Source organism: Fistularia commersonii, chromosome 3 (assembly GCF_037954325.1).
Source record: "Fistularia commersonii isolate RoL2024-O1a breed Wild chromosome 3, RoL_Fcom_v1.0, whole genome shotgun sequence".
Classification (NCBI taxonomy): Eukaryota; Metazoa; Chordata; class Actinopteri; order Syngnathiformes; family Fistulariidae; genus Fistularia; species Fistularia commersonii.
Genome location: NC_141286.1, coordinates 26,738,742 through 26,759,178, shown reverse-complemented (window position 1 = coordinate 26,759,178; position 20,437 = coordinate 26,738,742). Strand labels below are relative to the sequence as shown.

Sequence of the window (20,437 nt, the reverse complement as noted above, 5' to 3'; positions counted from 1 at the left end):
GAGCGGCCTTTGGCTTCAATGTGTTGACGCTCGACACGGAAACGCTGGGGCGATGAAACGAGCGCTGTGATTGGTGGAAACCATTTCCGCGCAGAGTGAAACCGCCGCCATTACGGATCCGCCCGGCAGCCTGTCCGTGCTTGAAAACAAGCGTCAAGAAGCCCCAAGGTGGCCGACCGAGGAGCGCAGTTTCACACCGCCAGGCCAATCAAAGGAAATGGAGTACGGGCGACCGGGGTGCTCGTTTTTAATGCCCGTAGAAACGACGCGCATTAGAATTCTTTTCCATTACCAACGTTTCTTCAACTACTTCCACTCGACAATACCGGAGGTTCCCGCCTACCGGTTGTAGCGGAGAGTGGCTTATAAAGCTGTTCGTTTAAAACGTTTTTTTAATGAGTTCCGAGTTGGCGCACTGACACATAAATACATTTAACTGACGGTGGAGACGCATTTACAATTCGTTAAAGTAATGCGGATTCGAATGTGAGCCATGTATTTTGGTCAATGCATGAATCGGGGGGGGTCTGGCAAACTGAGGAAGGCGCGTCAAAAAAAAAAAACGGTACGTGTTGGAGTACAAATCAAGCGTACCTTTGCTCAAAAAGCGACGCAACCGAATAAAACAAACGTTCCTATTGGTTGCAATAAAAAACTCCTCTCATCTCATTGGCTCATTTCGTCTGCCACTCAAAGTGTCCCGTACACGTCGCAATGCACGACATTCCGACCAGTGTTTGCTCTCAATGGAGCGCCGCGTCTGTCCCGCGTCGGTCCCGCAGCGCCCCGCCGCTTCTCCTCCCCCTCACGGCGAGATGCGGAGTCCGGACCGCGGGGAGGCCTGTGAGCGCGCCGCGGCCACCGGTTGGCCCGACTCTCCCTCCCCGCGGACTGACCTCCGGGGGACAGACGGACACGAAGGGTGCGGGAACCGGAGATGGAGACTCGGCGGCCGCAGCCGAGCGCGGAGGACCGGCCGTGTCTCCAGGTGCATCATGGGAAAAAAGAGAGCGGCAGTGCGTTACCAGAAGATCTGGGTTTTTATTTTCAATTCTTTTGCACGAACGTCGCCGACAGAAGAAAGTAAACCCTTCTAAGACACTCCTCCCGTTTCACACAATAATCACAAGAGTGACAGCAACAACAATTCGGCGGCGTCTCCCGGTGAAGACATGCCGAGCGGTCGGACGTTCTTGTTGCCTTCACTTCCTTCCACCGGCCTTCCGTCCATCTGTCCGTGTATCCGTGTATCTCGCAGAGTTCCGCTCATGTTTCCGCTAGTTCTTTACAAAACAACACCAACGTGTCGGTTCCACCGCCGGGTGGGCTGACGGCGCCCCCTGGTGGTCAGAGCCCCAGGTACAAGGCTCGGCCGTGCTGGAGAACACGCACGTCATTGAAACCTAAAATGCAATAAATGCTCATTAATAAAAAGGGTGCCGTCCATTTCCAGGGTCGTGCGTGTGTTCATCTGCTGCGGGGCGACAGTGAATTGGTTCTACAACAAATCCCCCGGTTTACTCCAAGACACCTTGGAACTCTTGACACCTTGTTACTTCCGTCTACCGTCGGCCGCTGATCCTCGTCAGGGTCGCGGGGATCCTGGCTGCCTTCGGCCGAGAAACGGGGTTCGACGGCGGGACCGGGAACCAGACGGACAACCGTTCACTCGCACTCGCGTCCGGCCGACGTTCCCGTTGTTTGCCAATGAACCTGCTGCACGTTTTGGATGAACGTCCTTCGCGCTGTGAGGCCGCAGCGCTAACCGCTGCACCAGCTGCACCGTATGACTTGATTTCTTTAAGTTTGCCTCCCTCTATGGATAAGAAAGCCGTAATACAATGTCATACATAAGCCAGATTCCTTGGGGTTCCTCAACGTGACTTGAAAAATAGCTCATTACCATAAACTTCTTTGGAACGAGACTACGACAGAAATAACAGTCTACACAAATATTCAAGTCCTCCTTGAAATGTTATCAATACATCGTGTTCTGCATGACAAAATACCCTTTCAACTAAATATATCTCCCGACTTTTCCACTGCACTGACGTCAATGACAAGCCGGCGGCCCGAGAACACACCGACGAGTGTCCGGTTTCCTCCCGCCGCAGAGCTGCTCTGGCCTGAAACCACTGACCATAAATTTTTCTCATGTGAAAAGTACAGAGCTTTTGGGCTAAAACTCAAAAATGGGTTAAAGACAAATTTCTATCATCACCAGTTTCCTTAAGAGATGATGTAACATTTGGTTTACTTTTAAGCAGCAAAAGACAGGAACTCTGTGTCAATGTTATTTTAGGCCTGGCCAAGTTCTTCATTCAGAAAAACAGAATGCAAAAGTGTTCCCCAGATTTTACCTTCTTTACAGACGATTTTGAATTATATAGAAAAAATCCTTAAAACTTAAGGAAAAATCCAAAAACCATAAAATATAGTTTGTTTTGTAAGATTCCTTGTGAACCACCAAGTTAAATACATGTTATATTCTCCTTGCAAGTTTTTTTTTTTTTTAATTTATTTTCTTTTACCTTCTTTTTCGTCTGACGTTAAATATTTTTAAAAAAACATTAAAAGAAAAGCTGCTCTGGCCTGCGCGTCCATGTTGCTCCACCAAGAAAGTCGGCGGCGCGACTAGCAGCGCCATTACGGTAATGCCGCGCGCAACGCGCACGTCATTACGGTCCACGCAGAACGGAAAACAACGCAAACACGAGATTCCACGCATCTCCGGCCGGGACGTGCGGTGACCGACGCGGGGCTGCGGGTCTGCGGATCTCCGTCCGGAGCAGCGGCCAGAACGTCTGCGCTTCCACGTCCTGCGCGAAAACCCGCGCAGCCGGAAGCTCCGTGAACACATCCGGGGTTGGAAGGTCAAAGGTCAGCGGTCAGACGTGTTTACGGACGGCGACAAGATTATTCCGGTTTAACCGCGGGTCGTGCACGAAGCGCGTCCACGCTCGCCGGCGACAGTCGCGACGAACGACCGGGCGAGGGTGACGTCAGACCGGAAGTGGCTGCTCTGACGTCACGACGCCGTTGGATAACACGGCGGGCTAACGGCTAGCTGCTAGCGGAGGTGAGGACGACACGGCTTCCCGTAATATCCCATAATATCCTATTATATCCCATAACACCCGCGCTATGGCCGCCGCGGGAGGGCTGTAACCCGGCTGCGGGAGCGGAGGGATGGCGGCGGCTCTGCTGCGGCTCTGCGGCCGCCGGACGCGCCCCTGGTTCCGGCTCCGGGTCCCACCGCCGGTCCCGGGAGGAGGCGCCTCTTTCAGCCGGCAGCCGGACCCGGACCCGGGGGTCCTGCGGGTAAGAGCGCCCGGTCCGGACCGTGAGATCCAGACCCGTTTAATCAGATCCACTCGGTGACCTTCACTCTCCATGGTCGGTCTCCTGCCTCCTTCTCCTCCCAGAGCCTCCTGCATCGCCCCCTGGGTCCTGGTCTGACCCGGGTCAGCGGGGACCTGATCCGGAACAACCTGTTGAGGAACCCGGTCTCCCTGCTCAACCTGCTGGGTACTGGAAGACCTTTCTTCACCAGCATGTCGTCCTCATGTTCCCTCACATGATGTAAAACATGCTTCTTCTTCTTCTTCCTCTTCCAGGGGCGACAAATTTCTTCTCCACATCTCAGAAGAAAAGGGAGAAAAACCAAAGTTCAGGTCAGAAGGGGAAAACCCCGGAGCAGGATGAAGGTGAGGTCTCTCCGCCGTCGGCTCGATGGTCCGAAGACGCCCGGGTTTGGAACCTTCTCTCCGATCCTCCTCCCCGCAGAGGAGAAGAAACGACGCGAGCAGGAGGACCAAATGTACCGCGAGCGTCTGCGAACACTCTTCATCATCGCGCTCATCATGAGCCTGCTGAACTCCATCAACACCAGCGGCGGGAACATCTCCTGGAACGACTTTGTCAACGAGATGCTGGCCAAGGGCGAGGTGTCTCGCGTGCAGGTGGTTCCCGAGAGCGACATCGTGGAGATCTACCTTCACCCCGGAGCCGTCATCTTCGGGAGGCCGGTACGCCCCCCCCCCCCCCCTCGCCCGCCGTGCCGACCAACTGACCCCCGACCTCCGACCTCTGACCTCTGCTCTCTTCCGCAGAGGCTGGCGCTCATGTACAGGATGCAGGTGGCCAACATCGACAAGTTCGAGGAGAAGCTGAGGGCGGCGGAGGAGGAGCTGAACATCGACACCAAGGACAGAATACCAGTGTCTTACAAACGCACCGGCTTCTTCGGGAAGTAAGAGCACCTCCTCCGGGAGATCCAGAAGAAAAGTATGGATTAGTTCAGACTAGGGAAGGACTAGTCTATCGACGCTGAGTCAAGATTAGTTAAGACGTTGACGACCGAAATCTAGACGAGAGAGGTGTAGATGACTGCGATCCAGACTAGTGACGTCCAAGAACTCGGGTCTTAACTAATGGAGTCTAGATGAACATAGTCTGCACTTCTGAAGTCCAGACTAGTCCAGTCCCCATCTGTGGAGGCTCCACAGAGTGGGCGTGACCCTGTGACCTCCTGTGGGTTGTTGCTGGCCAGAAGGAACCCAGAACTGGGTTTCTTTTCCTTCCTGCAAGGAAACATCTGGACCCGAGTCGTATCGAGTCCAATTACCGTCGGTCTTCTCGGGGGTGTCGGTGAGCTCCATCCATGTTGTCCATGTTGGTAGCAGATGTTCCTCTGCTGTCCCCGCAGTGCCGTCTACGCCCTGGGAATGGCGGCCATCGGCGTGGCCATCCTGTGGTACATTTTCCGGCTGGCGGGCATGGGTGGCCGAGAGGGCGGCTTCAGCGCCTTCGTGAGTGAACCGCTTCCGCGTTCCTGGATGTTCTCGATGTTCCGGCGGCGCGGAGTGACGCCGTGCTTTCCGCGCTCCCTCCGACAGAACCAGCTGAAGATGGCCAAGTTCACCATCGTGGACGGGAAGTCGGGGAAAGGCGTGAGCTTCAGGGACGTGGCGGGAATGCACGAGGCCAAGATGGAGGTGAAGGAGTTCGTGGACTATCTCAAGGTGAGCGTCTCCCGCAGGTTCCTCCAGACTGAGGGTTGTGATCGGCGGATGCGAGCAGCTCCTTGTTGTCCCTCAGAACCCTGAACGCTACCTCCAGCTGGGAGCCAAGGTCCCCAAAGGCGCCTTGCTGCTGGGACCTCCGGGCTGCGGGAAGACGCTGCTGGCCAAGGCCGTGGCCACTGAGGCTCAGGTCCCCTTCTTGGCGATGGCGGGCTCCGAGTTCGTGGAGGTCATCGGAGGTACGAGCACGTCATGGCGATCTCCTGGTGAACTGGGTGGGGTTCTCCTGTCGGCGGAGAACTTCCGGGCGTCCCGCTCTAAAGGTGCGGGTGTGTGAGTGCAGGTCTGGGCGCCGCTCGCGTGAGGAGCCTCTTCAAGGAGGCGCGCGCTCGGGCGCCGTGCATCGTCTACATCGACGAGATCGACGCCGTGGGGAAGAAGCGCTCCACCAACATGTCGGGCTTCTCCAACACCGAGGAGGAGCAGACGCTGAACCAGCTGCTGGTGGAGATGGACGGTGAGCCGGAACCCCCGCCGTCCGGGCCGACGTCGTCCGTGGCCATCTGACCACCTTGTTCTCCGCAGGGATGGGAACCACAGACCACGTGATCGTCCTGGCGTCCACCAACAGGGCGGACATCTTGGACAACGCCCTGATGAGACCCGGCCGGCTGGACAGACACATCTTCATCGACCTCCCCACCCTGCAGGTAGGTCACGTCCAGAACAAACCCGACACCGCGCGTCCGAAGGCCTTCGGTCCGACTGTTTCTGGCCTGGCAGGAGAGGATGGAGATCTTCGAGCAGCACCTGAAGATCCTGAAGCTCACCCAACCCGCAAACTTCTACTCCCTGCGTTTGGCCGAGCTCACCCCGGGCTTCAGTGGTACGTGCACGTCCGCAGGTCTTTGTAGATAAGACCTCCCCAGGAGCTGAGTGTGGAAGCTGGTTCTCCACAGGCGCCGACATCGCCAACATCTGCAACGAAGCGGCCCTGCACGCCGCCAGGGAGGGCCACAAGTCCATACACACCTTCAACTTCGAGTACGCCGTGGAGAGGGTCATAGCAGGTACGCCACGCTCGTGAGCTCGGGGGAACGGAGCGGAGCGGCTGAAAGACCTCTGAGGTTCTTGTCCTCAGGGAGTGTGAAGAAGAGTAAGATCCTGTCCAAGGAGGAGCAGAGGGTGGTGGCCTTCCATGAGTCCGGACACGCTCTGGTGGGCTGGCTGCTGGAGCACACCGAGGCCGTGATGAAGGTAAATCCCCCAGAACCACGTGGAGAGATGATCTCGTGGTCGATGTCCTATCAATCAGAAGGGTCTCTGACAGAAGAGAAGGTCTGAATACCAGCCTTCAGCTTTTGAAGGAGCCAGAGGAGTTGTCCCGGAGTCTCTGGAGGCTCCATGGTCACGATCCCCCTCAGATGAGGCTGTCGGTTCTACACCCTCCTTTTCTCCTGAAGGACAGCGACGGCACTTTGATAGGAAGAGAGACAGAGGCGGGTCGAGGGACCTCCTGCAGAAGGTACAGGTCCAGGGTGTCAAGGCTCTCGTTTGGCCGTTCCAGGTCTCCATCGCCCCGCGGACCAACGCCGCCCTGGGGTTTGCCCAGATCCTTCCCCGTGACCAGTACCTGTTCACCAAGGAGCAGCTGTTCGAGCGAATGTGCATGGCGCTGGGAGGAAGAGCTGCCGAGGCCATCACCTTCAACAAGGTCACCACAGGTAACCGTGAAGACCAACGGGATCCCTAGAGCAGGAACCGGGTGATCCGGATCGGATCCCTCAGAAGTAGCTCCACCCCTCCGGTGAACGTGACCTTCCTGGTGTCCCCAGGAGCCCAGGATGACCTTCGGAAGGTGACACGCGTCGCCTACTCCATGGTGAAGCAGTACGGCATGTGCGACAGCGTCGGCCAGGTGTCCTTCCCCGACGCCGAAGGCCAAGCGGCGATCGGGCGGCGGCCGTTCAGCCAGGGCCTGCAGCAACAGATGGACCACGTGAGCCTGCTAGAACGTGGATCCGCGTTCTCCGTTCTGTCACCTTCTCATTTGGCTGCTCGGCCTCCTGCAGAACAGACGGGCTTTCTAAAGGAGAACTGCGGTGTTCTTCTCCGCAGGAGGCCAAGATGCTGATCGCCCGGGCGTACCGTCGCACCGAGGGGCTGCTGCTGGGCAACAGAGACAAGCTGACGCTGGTAGGTTCTCCTCTCCTGGTGTCCTGGGGGACCTGACTGGAGCCTGCAGACCTCGAATCTTCTTCTTCTTCTTCTACTTTCGGCTTTTCCCGTCAGGTGTCACCTCAGTGACTCCACTTTCTCCATCTAACCCTATTCTCTGGATCCTCCTCTCTCACACCAACTACCTTCATATCTTCTCTTTGGTCTTCCTCCAGACCTCCTGCCTGGCAGCTCCAAGTCCAGCATCCGTCTACCAATATATTCTCCATCCCTCCTCTGTCCATGACCCAACCATCTCAGTCTGGCTTCTCTGACCTTCTCTCCAAAACATCTAACATGTGCTGTTCCTCTGATAGACTCATTCCTGATCCTCTCCATCCTGGTCACTCCCAAAGAGAACCTCAACATCTCCATCTCTGCCACCTCTAGTTCTGCCTGCTGTCTTTTGGTCATTGTGACAGCCTGCAGACCTTGAATGAACCTTCTTAATGACAGCAGGTCTTCTGTGAGTCGGTCCTGGTCACTTGGGACGGGGAAAGGAGATCAGTGAACCTGAAGAAAATTCAGGAAATTCCCCAAAACGACGTGAACATTTCCAATCCGTTTGCAAAATTTCCACTGGAAATGAATCCAGAGTGGATAAAATCATGGAGAAGAAACCTCTGGATGGTGGGAATCAGGTGTTTGTGAAGCTTTCAGGTTCTCAGGGGTTTTCCTGAATATTTTTTGGCTGCTCTTGTGTCCAGCTCGCCAACGCCCTCCTGGAGCGGGAGGTGGTGAACTACGAGGACATCGAGGCGCTGCTGGGCCCGCCGCCCCACGGACCCAAGAAGATGATCGTCCCCCAGAGCTGGCTGGAGGCCGAGAGGGACAAGCAGGACACCGGCGAGGACGAAGCCCCGCCCCCTCGCAGCAAGACCCGGGAGGACGACGTCAACCCTGGGCTCGCCTGACCTTCAGCCCCGAGGTCGGTTTGGTCCGACGGGACGAGCGGTCGCCTCCTGCGGGGGGACCAGACCTGAATGAGAAGAAGACCTCCAGACCTGGATTGTCTCCAAGATCACCCTTTGGCAGACTAGAGGATCTGCAGGGCTTTGAGATGCTGGAGGAGGACCGAGCTGTGGACTCTTGACTGTGTGCTCTTCTTTGGCGTGACCTCTGCACAGACTGAAGGTAACAGACGGCGTAACTAAATAAAGTGTTACCAGATGATCTCAGACCCTGGTGGATTTGTCTCGGCGAGGAACCGGGGCTGCGGAACCACCTCACTGTCACCTCGTCTTCTGAGGCCGGCCAGGTCCTGCACCAAACCCAGAGAGGCCCGGTTTTCAGAGGTGACCGGACAAAAGTATTTCTCGATGTTCTGAGTAGGAGGGTGTTCCTGAGCCAGGTGCGGTCCGGACCGGTCCGGGTCTCCTGGTCTTCAGGTCTTCTGATCTCCGGGTCTGCTGCTGCTCGGAGTTGCTATTTCTCTTCTCCAAACCTTTCCCTCCACGGGTTGTTTCTCAGTGAGGTTTCTGGACCTCTCGTGGACGGAAGTCCAGTCACCGCGAAGCCTCTGACGACCAGGGATTATCTCGGTGTGATCCGTAAACCCGTAAATCTAGATTTGGAGACCGAGACGGGTCGGTGGATCCGAATCAGAGGAACCCACTCGACGCGCAGGTTTCTACAAACTCCCAAACATCTGGCTGCCCACGTAGGGGTTTTTATTAAACACATAAATGAGATATAAAGCTGGGGGACAGAAGGACCCACATCCTGAGACCCCCCGGGCAGAACCTCCCCTGGTTCTAGTCCAGCCCCTGCAGGCTGGAGCACCTTCTGGATCTCACTTGGTTCATCAAGCCTTTATTCCAGTCCTGCTCCACCACCGGGAACAAACACGGAAGTTCAGGTTTGCGTCGCATCTCTGCTTGCCGGTGAGAAGGAAGTGGAGACGGTTTCAAAACAAAGCATTCACACGAAACGGAGGAGGTGGGGCTCGCTCTGGATTAGTGAAGGACTTCTATCCTCTACAAGTCCCGATTAGTGAAGGCGAGATAAGCAAAATGTACACTCGTGAAGTCTGGATTAGTGAAGGCCGAGACCGATGGTGGTCCAGAGAAGAGAAGTCTAGCTATGCAAAGTCTAGATTAGTTAAGAAGTTGACTAGTGAGCTTTGAATAAGTGCAGTCTAGTGAAGCAGAGTCTACACAAGTGAAGGTCTAGATCAGTGAAGGACAGGACCACCGAAGTCTACATCAGTGATGGACTGGACTTGTGAAGGTCTAGATGACATAATTCTAGATCAGCAAAATCTACACGCACAAGGGTCCAGATGAGTGAAAGACTGGAGAAGCTGGATCCAGATGAGTGAAGTCTAGATTAGTAGTGAGGGACTAGAGTCATGAAGGTCGTCTAGATAAGTGAAGTCTAGACTAGTAACGTATTGGAGAAGCACCAGAGTCCCGACTAGATTAGTGCAGTCGACTCTATTGAGGTCCAGAGTGAAGTGGCCTACACTTCTGAAGTCCAGGCTGTTGACGTGTGGGTTAGTGAAGTCCAGACTAGTAAAAGGACTGAAGAAGCTGAGTCCTGACTAGCCAAGGTCTAGACTAGTGACGGTCCAAACTGCTGAAACCCAGTCTCCCGTAATCTACACTCTTGAAGTCCAGACTGGTGCAATTTAGATCACTTTAGTCCAGACAAGTGAAGGTCAGGATTAGTTAAGTCCAGACTAGTGAAGGTCTAGATGAGCCGGGCGGGTTTCGAGTCGACGCTGGAATGAACAAAACAATCATCAAACAAATTCATCTTATAAAATAATCCTTATATATAAAAAAAAGCGAAACTGGGGCCCCTCTGGCCCCCTGCGCCCCCTGAGTCCTTCATACGGTCAGTCTTTGTGGTTTCGGCCGAGTCCAAAGGACTAACGCGGGTTGTACATGTTGGCCAGTTTCTGGAAGCGCGGTCCCCAGTCGCTGAGGTAGTCGTAGTCCTGGTCTCCATCGGAGCTGCCCGAGGCGATGGAGCTCAGGCTGCCGGCCAGAGAGCCCTCGCCCTCGTAGTCGTAGATCAGGGCGGTGTCGTACGGGGGCACGTTGGGGTCCTGGTCCGCCGCCTCCAGGCCCTGAGGACACACACAGGACTTTACCGGACCGGTTCTCCAGCGCTAGAACTTCGAGCCGGAACCCTCGTCCGGACGGGAATGTTTGAAGCCTCACGTCGTTGATGTAGTCCTCGATGTCGGTGGGGTCTGCGGGAGGCCTGCGGGGGTAGATGGGCGAGGGCAGGTTGTGAGGGGTGTCCCTCCTCAGGGGCTGTTTGCCCCGGGGGCAGTAGGACCCGGGCGGCGAAGGCGGGTCCAGCGGGTTCCACAGCAGGTCGATGTTGAAGGCGTTCTGTGGAGCGAAGCGGAGGTCACGCGCCTGAACGCATTTCAGAGAAGACCACCAGAAGGTCCGTGGCCGGCGCCCCGGTCCCTCCGGAGAGAAGGCCATCAAACGCGTCCTCACCTCGTCCTCCTCACCACCTCCCTGCTCATCGTAGTTGAGGACGTTGTCGCGCACGTCGTCTTCTGACTCGCCGACCAGGAGGCCCGTTCCTTTCTTGATGTGGTGCCGCCGCCCGCAGGAGGTCAGCGCCATGGCGAGGAAGAGCAGCACTGCAACCAAACAGAGACGCTCCTCTGAGAAGATGGAATCGAAACTCCCGCCAACACCATGAAGGTGCTTCTGAAGAACATCTGAGGCCCCCTCGTGTACTTCTTGCGGCGGCCACCGGGGGGCTCAGTGAGCCTCCGCAAGCACGCCGTGTCCCGATCTTGTTTTTGGCAAAGCTCCGGAAGCCCCGGTGCGTAGACGCCACGCCACATCTGCCGGCGCCGATCGGCTCATCTCCTGCGATTGGACGAGGCGGCGGAGGCGGGACCTACCCAGCAGCAGCGAGACGCAGGCCACGATGATGGCGACGGCGAGGAAGCTGATGCCGGCGGCGGGTCCGAGGACGGCCCCCGCCGCCGACTTGCAGTCCCCGACGGCGTCGCACTGACAGAGCGTGACGTTGACCCAGGACACGGCGCCCAGGGCGGGGCTGCCCGAGTCCGACACCAGCACCAGGACGGCGTACTCCCCCTCGGGCAGGTCCGGCAGGGGCCACAGGGCGGCGTGGGTGTCTGAGAAGAGGAGGCGCAGAGTTCAGGGGAACCCCGAGTTAAAGGCGTCGGCGCCCCGCGCCAGGCTCACCGTTGACCCGGCTGACGGTCCAGTTGCCGGAGACGTCGTCGACGAGCTGGAAGGTGAAGGGGGCGCCGTGAGGGTGCAGGTCCTCGTCCAGCGCGGACAGAACCAGACCGGGACCGGACCGGCAGACCCAGCGCTCCACCAGAGGGGACAGCAGGGGGGGGAAGTCGTTGGTCTCCTCCAGCGTCACCGAGATCGACGCCGTGGTCGACACGCCGTCAGAGTCTGAGGGACGACAGGAGGGACGGGAGTTACAACGTCTGCCTGTCCGTCCGTCCATCCATCCATCCATCCATCTGTCCATCCATCTATCTACCTGCACGTCCATCTGTCTGTCTGTTTCTTGTTTCCAAACATCTTGAATGTTATTGTGTGTTTGTTTTCTCTGTTTGTCGTTGTTGTTGCCTCCTATCTGTCTCCTGTGTGTGTGTGTGTGTGTGTGTGTGTGTGTTCTGCGATCCAGCAGATCTCTGGACCATGTGATCAGGTCCAGCTGGGATCCATCAGCCGGTCCCACCTGTGACTTTGACGGCGGCCCTGTAGACGTTGTTCTTGACGTGTGGAGATCTCATGTTGAAGGACCTCCTGGCCGTGATGTCTCCCGTGACTCTGTCGATCTCCAGCCACCTCTCGGGATCCCGCGTGATCTCGAACCTGCGGCCGGAGAACAGCGAAGCCATCACTCCTCCGTTTCCCGTCACCGTCGGTTACCGCGGCGGCGGCGCACCTGAGGTCGGAGTTGTCGGGGTCGAAGGCGAAGTCCCTCTTCAGCAGGGTTCCAGGGACCACCGACTCGGGGACCCGGATCTGGATGGGTTCCTCTCTGAAGCGGGGGGCCTCGTTCTTGTCCAGCACGGTCACCGTCACCGTGGCCGTGCTCAAGGGTGCGTTGGGAGCCTTGTTGCTCAGAGGGAGGGAGTTCTCCACCGCCACCAGCAGGACGTGCTCCTTCTGTTCCTCGAAGTCCAGAGGCTGCAGGAGAAGGCGAGGAGTATCTGTCAGAGACCCGGAACTCGTGGGAGTTCAGATCTTCTCAATCTGCGTTTGTGCTTTGAGATCCGGACGCCGGAGGGAGCCACCGAGCCGAGGCCTCGGACCTTCGGGTCTGACGTTCAGGGCCGAGGTGGCTGGCCGGTCCGGAGGAGAACCAGGACCGGGAACGTGATGATTCACCCGACAAACATCTCAGGAAGTACAAACCCAGCGGCGGCCGTCCGTCACGGCCTTCGGACCCCCGCTCGGTGGATCTGACGGACACCGGCGGGGCTTGCGTGCCGACGGAGCTCCGATGGAAACCGGCAGGAAGTTCTCACCGAGGTGGAGCTCCGGGTCTTACCTTCACCACGGTCAGAAGCCCCTGGTTGGTGACGGGGTCGGTGGCGATGGCGAAGTTCCCGCCGCGGTCGTTGAGAACGGAGTACTTGGCCTCCCAGTTTCCCGTCCCGGGGTCGTCCCTGTCCGTCACGTTCAGCCGGCAGATCAGGAGGTCCTTCTGGTTCTCCATGGCCCCGGCGCTGTACTGAAGAGCCGGACGGAGCGTGACTCAGAAGGTTCCTCCTGTAAACCGGAGGGCGGCGGGAGGGCGCAGAAGTTCTCACCGAGGTGGGGTCGAACCGCGGGGCGTGGTTGTTGATGTCGGACACCTGGATGAAGGCCTCGCCCTCGCCGGTCAGGCCCATGCCCCCCATGTCCGCCACCCGCAGCTTCAGCCTGAAGCCCTGCACCAGCTGAGGGGAGACAGCAGAGGTCCTCAGCCCACCGGCTCAGGAGAACGGTTCCCGGAGAACTCCTGGCTCGGCCGCCCACCTCCCGGTCCAGGCCCACGTCTCTGGTGTAGATGGCCCCCGTGTGGTTGTTGATGCCGAACATGGTGGTGGTGATGGCGCCGGCGGGGATGCTCTCCTGGCCGGTGATGGAGAACCTCAGCATCGCGTTTTCCGTCATGGGGTCGTCGGCGTCCGAGGCGGAGACGGTCATCACCGACGTGCCTGTCGACGAGAAGGTAGAAGGTGGGGTGACCCGGGCAGGACATCGACCGTGACATCTTCACGTCACATCTTCTGCCTGACGCCGTCGGGTTCTCGACCCCGCGGCGAGGACATCAAAGAGGAACCTCTGGTCCAGTTGTGACCCGCCAGAGGCTGACTGAGTCATGGAGACCGTGGCGCTGTTTCTGAAGAAGCGCTTGGATCCTGTCAGGAGCCCACAGATGTTCTCCGGCGAGGAACCGCCATTTACGGTCGACTGCGAGAAGTGGAACCTCGAAGATGGATCGGAGACCTCTGCGGGAAAAGGCGCGGAATACGAGGACCTACCCGGGACGGAGAATTCTGGAACCATCCCATGGAACTGCCTCTGGGTGAAGACGGGTCTGTTGTCGTTCTGATCCAGCACCACGATCTCGATGGTGGTGGGGTTCTCCAGACGTTCTCCGCTGGGCGACAGGGCGAAGGCTTTCAGCTGGAATACGAGAAGAACAACGGTCCTCGGGTGAAGCGGAACCGCAGGAGAACCTCCGGCGGTCCACGCATCTTCTGCGGCATCTCACCGTGAAGCTGCTGTGCTTCTCCCGGTCCAGCGGCCGCATGCTCCGGATCACCCCGCTCTCATCATCGATCTCGAACAGGTTCTTGGGCTCCTGGTCCACGCCCTGGCCCTCCAGCTTGTAGATCACCTCGCCCTTGAAGATCTTGTCCGATTTGATCTGCACAGCAGAGGGGGCGAGATGGCGTCGGTAGTCGTGAATCACGTCCGCTCCGAGCGGACGTGAGTGTGCCGACGGCGCCGGACCTCCGCCGGCCTCCAGACTCCGACCACTGACAGGAAGTTCTCGCAGATACCGGACGCGGTATTTCTGGTGAGCGTCGGAGAAGTTTGATTTATGCGCCCGTTGGTACCTCCGACTCGGAGGAGGACACCGAGTTCAGGAGACAGCTCCTGCTCGCTAGCTTAGCACGGCGAGCGCCGGGCCCCGAGTGGCTCGGTCTACTAACCGGGCTCAAAAACCAGACGGTATCTTCCACGCATCTCACGTCCAGAGTTCAGGAGTGTAGAAGGTGACGCGTCTGCAGAGCTGCTTGGATAGAAGAAGGCGAGCGATCGTGCGGGCTTGCGCTTGCCGGGCTACGCAGGGCTAGCAGGAGCAAGGTGAGGGTTCAGCGCTTCCCAGCCGTCCATGTCATCTCTGAAAGCCCTCCTTCATTTGGTACCTTCAGGTCCACCTGGACAGGATGAGCTCCTCACACACACCTTCTCTGCAGACCGGATCTGAGAGGACCGCTTTACCTGGACCAGGTTCTCCGGGATCTGCTTGCTGTTTTCCAGCACTCTGATCGGCGGGATGATCCAGTCCCTCCTGACCCGGACCGGTCCTCCTCCCGGGTTCCTCCAGGGGGACAAGGTCTGGAGGACCTGGCTCTGCTCCGAGCTGCAGACCTGGACGGGCCGAGAGACGGAGGATGTCAGGAACAAATGGACATTCTCACAGCTCAAGGGGGGGGGGGGCACCGTGTCGGGTTTCCACCGCCAACACACACACACACATACGCAAACATGTGTGTGTGTGAGTGTGCGTGTGTGTGTGTGTGTGTTTGTCCACTCCCTTTGATCCGTCTTCAAATTCTTCCAGCAGATGAGGAAATGCAGACAGTCATGTTAATTTCAAGGGACCAGCCCGCTCCCCTGACCGCATTTAGGAAACACACACACACGCACACACAGTGCATCAGACACACACACACACACTCACACACTGCAGCTGTCGACCATGGATTTAGATGGTGTGCTTTCCCACCCGCATTCCCGCTCACACTCACAAATTCCCCCTCATGCTCAGCCCTGCACCTGACTGGGAGTTTGGGGTCACCTTACAGATCCCACACACACACACACACACACACACACACACACACACAGGCACACATTTGTGTGCTGACATACATGAGTGTATGTACACAGAACAGCCGCCCACGCACAGATATCTATACGTGTCTCCGGCTGTTGTTGGTGGGAACTGGCAGGAGTCGTTGCGTCTCCACACATGTTGAAGAGCTTAAGTGGGCCGGCGCACAAAGATGGCGGCCGGCGGCGGCGGCAAAGATCCCGACCCCCGGTGTTCTTCTCAGGGACGGCGGACCTTGATGGATGGTGTTTCATCAAGCGGGACGGAGAGGAGCCCGGCCGGAGGCGGGAAAGGATCTCCCTCTCGCGGCACCTCCACAGGTGACGTGCAGGACGGAGACACTTCACACAGGAGAAGACGTGGAACCCTGCAGACCCTGGGAGAAGGTCCGGGCGGCGCCGGGGCCGTCATGGAGACGGGTGTTGACAGGGAGACGGCGGCGGCGGCTCTGTCTCTGAGACGTTTGGTGAAACGTTCTCGCGGCGAGGCGGCGTCTCCGCGCAGCCGGTCGGGGGGCTGAAGGTCCGCCGCGCTGGACCGTGACGGCCGACCTCCGAGACGCCTCCGTGACGCTGCCGGGAGGAATGGCAACCATGGCCGGCATCTGGAGGCCCGGTCAGGGTGGGGGGGGCGGCTAATCTTAGCCTGCCCCCGATGCCCCCCCGCTCCAATGCCCCCCCGCTCCCCCACCATGTTTACGCTCACATTCCTTTGTATGGTGTCCGCAGGCTCTCCTGCAGGGCCCCGGGCTCCCGGTCCAGACCTGGACCGGGACCTGGTCTCCCCGGGTCTGTCCGAAGGACCCGGAGCCCCCCGGCCCGTCCCGGTTCCTCCTGGATTGAAACCCGACGGAGATCCGACGGACCGTTTCACCAAAATATGAAATTGGCGTTAAGGCTTGAAACCTCCTGACACAGATTTCACACCCTCTTCATCTCTGTCAGGACCGTCGGCCCTCGTCGGCCCTCGTCGGCCCTCGTCGGCCCTCGTCGGCCCCGATCGGCCCCGATCGGCCCCGGTCCTCCCGACCCCCCCACGCCGCTGTGCTGTGGGTCGTCTCCCCGCGGAGGACTCGGCTCTCAGTAATGTCTCTACCAGACCAGGACGCAGAAACTCGGCGGTGTCACGTTACCAATTAGACCTTTGACGCGTTCCTCCTGACAGGCTGAGCGAAGGCCCCCCCCGCCGTCCGACCCCCCCCAAGCCGTCACGGGCCGACCTCTGACCCCGGGCTCCGGCGGGCCCTCGGACCCGGGGCCGTGAAGCGGTCACAGGAGGTGTTTGTCGGTTTAGACCCCAAAACTGAATTCGGGGTTTCAGGAAGCGGCAGGTCAGAAGCAGGAAGGACGCGCCGTCCACTACCTTCTAATACCTTCTACTTCTATTTCTTTAAGTTAACGGCCAGATTTAAGACCCTGAAAGACATTTATCAGGACCCGTTGTCTTTGCGCGATTCTTTCACCGATCAATACTCGGATTATTGTGGGATTTTTTTTTTTGGTATCAATCCATCTTCCTTACGAACAATCCATTTCATATTTGCAGTATTCAGTCCTTATTTTTATTGGGATTTTTCCGTCTTTATTGCAATAATTAGATATTTAAACGAGATTGTTCCATTTTTCATTATTATTTAGATGACTCCATTATTATTGGGATTATTCCATCTTTATTTGGATGATTCATTTCTAACTGGGGTTAATCTATTTCTAATTAGGATCGGTCCATCTTTACTGGGATTATTCCATCTTTTACAATTAATAACATTCCTTCAGTCGACGCTTAAGGAGGGAAAACCCACTAAAAGTCTTCCGGACGTGGAGAGCAGAGTCTCCTGTGTGACCTTTAGCTGACCTTGGGAGATGATCGGAGTGAAATCTCCCGAGGGAAGGGTTGGCATGAGCTTCGAGCTCGGTGTAAGCCTGAATTTGGGTTTGGTTAAGGAAAGTAAAGATTGAGTTGAGGGGAAGTTAAGGTTTATCATGGAGTATCAGGGTTAGCAGGGTTAGCAGGGTTAGCAGGGTTAGCGGGGAGTAGCACGGAGTACCAGGCTTTAGCAGGGTTAGCCTGAAGTATCAGGGTTACCGGGGAGTATCAGGGATAGCGGGGAGCATCAGGGTTAGCAGGGAGCATCAGGGTTAGCATGGAATATTGGGGCTAGCAGGGAGTATCATGGAGTATTGGGGCTAGCAGGGTTAGCATAGCGTATTAGGGTTAGCAGGGAGTATCTTGGAGTATTAGGGTCAGCAGGGTTAGCATGGAGTATCAGGGTTAGCAGGGAGTATCATTAAGTATCTAGATTAGTGGGAAGTATCATGGAGTATCAGGGTTAGCAATGTTAGCATGGGGTATCAGGGAGTATCATGGAGTATCATAGAGTATCAGGGTTAGCAGGGTTAGCATGGAGTATTAGGGTTAGCAGGGTTAGCATGAAGTATTAGGGTTACCATGGAGTATCATGGAGTATCATGGAGTATCAGGGTTATCAGGGAGTATCATGGAGTATCAGGGTTAGCAGGGTTAGCATGGAGTATTAGGGTTAGCAGGGTTAGCATGGAGTATCAGGGTTAGCAGGGAGTATCATGGAGTATCATGGAGTATCAGGGTTAGCAGGGAGTATCAGGGTTAGCAGGGAGTATCATGGCGTATCATGGAGTATCAGGGTTAGCAGGGTTAACATTAAGTATCAGGGTTAGCAGGGAGTATCATTAAGTATCTAGGTTAGTGGGAAGTATCATGGAGTATCAGGGTTAGCAATGTTAGCATGGGGTATCAGGGAGTATCATGGAGTATCATGGAGTAACAAGATGTTGTGTCTGGGATCCAGTAGAGTGAAACACTGCTCTACTGGGAAGTACTGGGACCACTACAGTACATCCTGTACATCCTGTACATCCTGTACTGCAGTGTTGCCAGTGTTTGCAGGCGTGGTGATGAGGAGGCCTCGTGGTGCAGTTTGTGTGCGTTGCCTTGGGAATCCTTGGGATTCTGTGGGATTCTCTGCCGTGGAAGCGTGGAAACGTGGAGGCGTGGAGGCGTGGAGGCGTGGAGGCGTGAGCGCTCAGTGCTTTCCAGCCCTCTAAGTTTAGCGCAGAGCGAATGCGCTCACGTGTGAGCGTCCGCAGCCGCCGCTTCCAGAACCTTCTGCAAACGTCTGCGGCGCGGACCTGCTCAGACCCACCGTTCTGCTCCTCCTCCGGGGGTCAAAGGTCACACAGGTGACCCCCCCCCCCCCAGCTCCCCCTATTTTTGGGGGAGGTGGGGGGGCACTAATGTCTCACTGGGAGCAGATGGAGAAGATGGAGAAGATGGAGCAGATGGAGAAGATGGAGCAGAGGTCCTCAGACCAGGACCACAACCACATATCATGGGAAACAGGGTCGGAATGTGAGGGGCCGGACCAGACCTGGACCTGGAGCAGCAGCAAAGGGGGGGCTGCATGATCCCCCCCCAAACCACCACTCACACACACACACACACACACACACACACACACACACACACACACACACACACACACACACACACACACACACACGCACACACACACACAGTTGTTGATTGCCTTCTCACCCTGTTAAAAATAATGAGGCAGAAAATGGCTGGAGAGAGAAGTATGTCAGCAGCTCAGTCCCGCCTGCACCCCCCAACACACACACACACACACACACACACACACACACACACACAGACACACACACACACACACACACACAGAGGCTGATTCAGATTCATAAATGAGTTCCATGAGTGACGCCCGGGCGTCAGCTGGACGCCGTCTCAGTCTCTGGACCAGGACTGGACCAGGACTGGACCAGAACTGGACCTGATTCACTCAGAGTGACTCACCGGCGGTGTGAAGGCCCCCCCCCCCCCCCCCTCCGACAACTGGTCTAGAACAGAAGGTCCAGAAATGTCCCGTCTGAGGTGACGCACAGGAGCCGCCTGTCGCCCGGCACCCACCCAGCAGCCTGAGGAGGACCTGAAGGTCCAGCGTGAAGGAGGAGGTCTCCTCTGGTCTCTGACAACATTTAGGGTGGTGAGGTTCTGGGTGGTTCTGGAGGGTTTTGGACTCCTGAGACCTCCAGTAGGTTGGTGAGGGTTCGGAGCGGAGTGCCGGTCCCTGGACTTCCAGTCCGGTGCCTGAGAGAGCGGCGCTCTTCGGTGGACGTGTTCCACACCTCCAACTCTGGACGGAGCGGTGAGGAGAAACACCGGCACCCCTTCTCCACGCCGGAGCCCAGGAGGAGCCCCGAGATCAGGCTCCGGTCCGCCAGCCTTCCAGAGGGTCCTCCACTGTGGGAGGCAGGAGGAGGAGGAGGTGGAGATGGTGGAGGTGAACCTCCAGGACCAAAGCTCTACTTCAAACACCACCAGAGACTGATGGTTCCTGAAGTGGTGTTTGCAACACCTCCGTTTACATTGGCCTCCATTTTGGGCCGTGTCAGCTGACGGCGGCGGCGGGCCGACAAGATGTTTGGACGGGCGCCGCCTCTGAGGGGATGGTGAGATCCTCTGAGAAGAAGCCGATGTTTGTCTGGAGGCATCGCTCAGGTGGGAGGTAAACTGTATATCTGGAGAGCAGAGGTGGTGGCCAGGGGTGGAGGGAGGAGGTCCTTCTTCACCCGTGACCACGTTCTGACAGACCAGAGACAGAGAAGGTCCAGGCCTGCAGCTCGGACCTCCAGGAAGTTCTCAAGGAAATCAAACCCTGACGGAGGGAACAGAACCTCCACCTTTAACCGCAGACCAGCTCCACCTCCACCCAGAAAACCAGGACTTTAAAGCATGAATATCATGTTTGATGGAAATGTGACAAAGCGGTAGACCTTCTCCTCCTCCCACACTCCACCCGGACCTCCAGCCCTCCTCCACCCCCTCTAGTTCTCCGGTCTCCTCAGTAAAACGGCAACAGAACGCCAGTTCCGTCCGGCGGCGGTCCAACCCCTCCCGTGCGGCGCCCTCCCCGAGCCCAGAAGGTGTGAGACGTTCCTCCTACCTGAGCGAGCAGAGCTCCCAGCACACACGCCACCCGCACACACAGCCCCATCCTCAGCGTGGACCTCCTCAGCGTGGACCTCCACGGCCGCTCCGGTTCCTTCTCAGCCTCC

At 57.3% G+C, this 20,437-nt stretch overlaps 2 protein-coding genes across 3 annotated transcripts; one reads left to right on the top strand and one right to left on the bottom strand.

Moving 5' to 3' along the window:
• The first annotated feature begins 2,692 nt into the window (after window positions 1–2,692).
• On the top strand, window positions 2,693–8,414 carry spg7 (SPG7 matrix AAA peptidase subunit, paraplegin). 2 transcript variants are annotated; one of them, XM_086144445.1, is made up of 17 exons: window positions 2,693–3,321; window positions 3,426–3,528; window positions 3,618–3,707; window positions 3,787–4,028; window positions 4,113–4,252; window positions 4,709–4,811; window positions 4,899–5,024; window positions 5,101–5,263; window positions 5,368–5,541; window positions 5,610–5,734; window positions 5,808–5,910; window positions 5,984–6,094; window positions 6,166–6,281; window positions 6,592–6,748; window positions 6,860–7,023; window positions 7,143–7,220; window positions 7,949–8,414. In XM_086144445.1, exons 1-17 carry the CDS (start codon window positions 3,190–3,192, stop codon window positions 8,153–8,155), a joined length of 2,334 nt encoding a protein of 777 aa, XP_086000571.1. In that variant the 5' UTR covers window positions 2,693–3,189; the 3' UTR covers window positions 8,156–8,414. The 2 variants fall into 2 exon arrangements, with proteins under 2 accessions (XP_086000571.1, XP_086000572.1); XM_086144446.1 differs by lacking the exon at window positions 7,949–8,414 and adding an exon at window positions 7,418–7,609.
• A 1,585-nt stretch (window positions 8,415–9,999) lies between these two features.
• On the bottom strand, window positions 10,000–20,437 carry cdh15 (cadherin 15, type 1, M-cadherin (myotubule)). The gene is made up of 14 exons (XM_086144444.1): window positions 20,326–20,437; window positions 14,711–14,860; window positions 13,974–14,129; window positions 13,741–13,885; window positions 13,232–13,413; window positions 13,024–13,152; window positions 12,762–12,944; window positions 12,153–12,397; window positions 11,943–12,079; window positions 11,429–11,650; window positions 11,119–11,358; window positions 10,700–10,848; window positions 10,409–10,585; window positions 10,000–10,314 (listed from the first exon to the last, which is right to left on the bottom strand). Exons 1-14 carry the CDS (start codon window positions 20,374–20,376, stop codon window positions 10,114–10,116), a joined length of 2,367 nt encoding a protein of 788 aa, XP_086000570.1. The 5' UTR covers window positions 20,377–20,437; the 3' UTR covers window positions 10,000–10,113.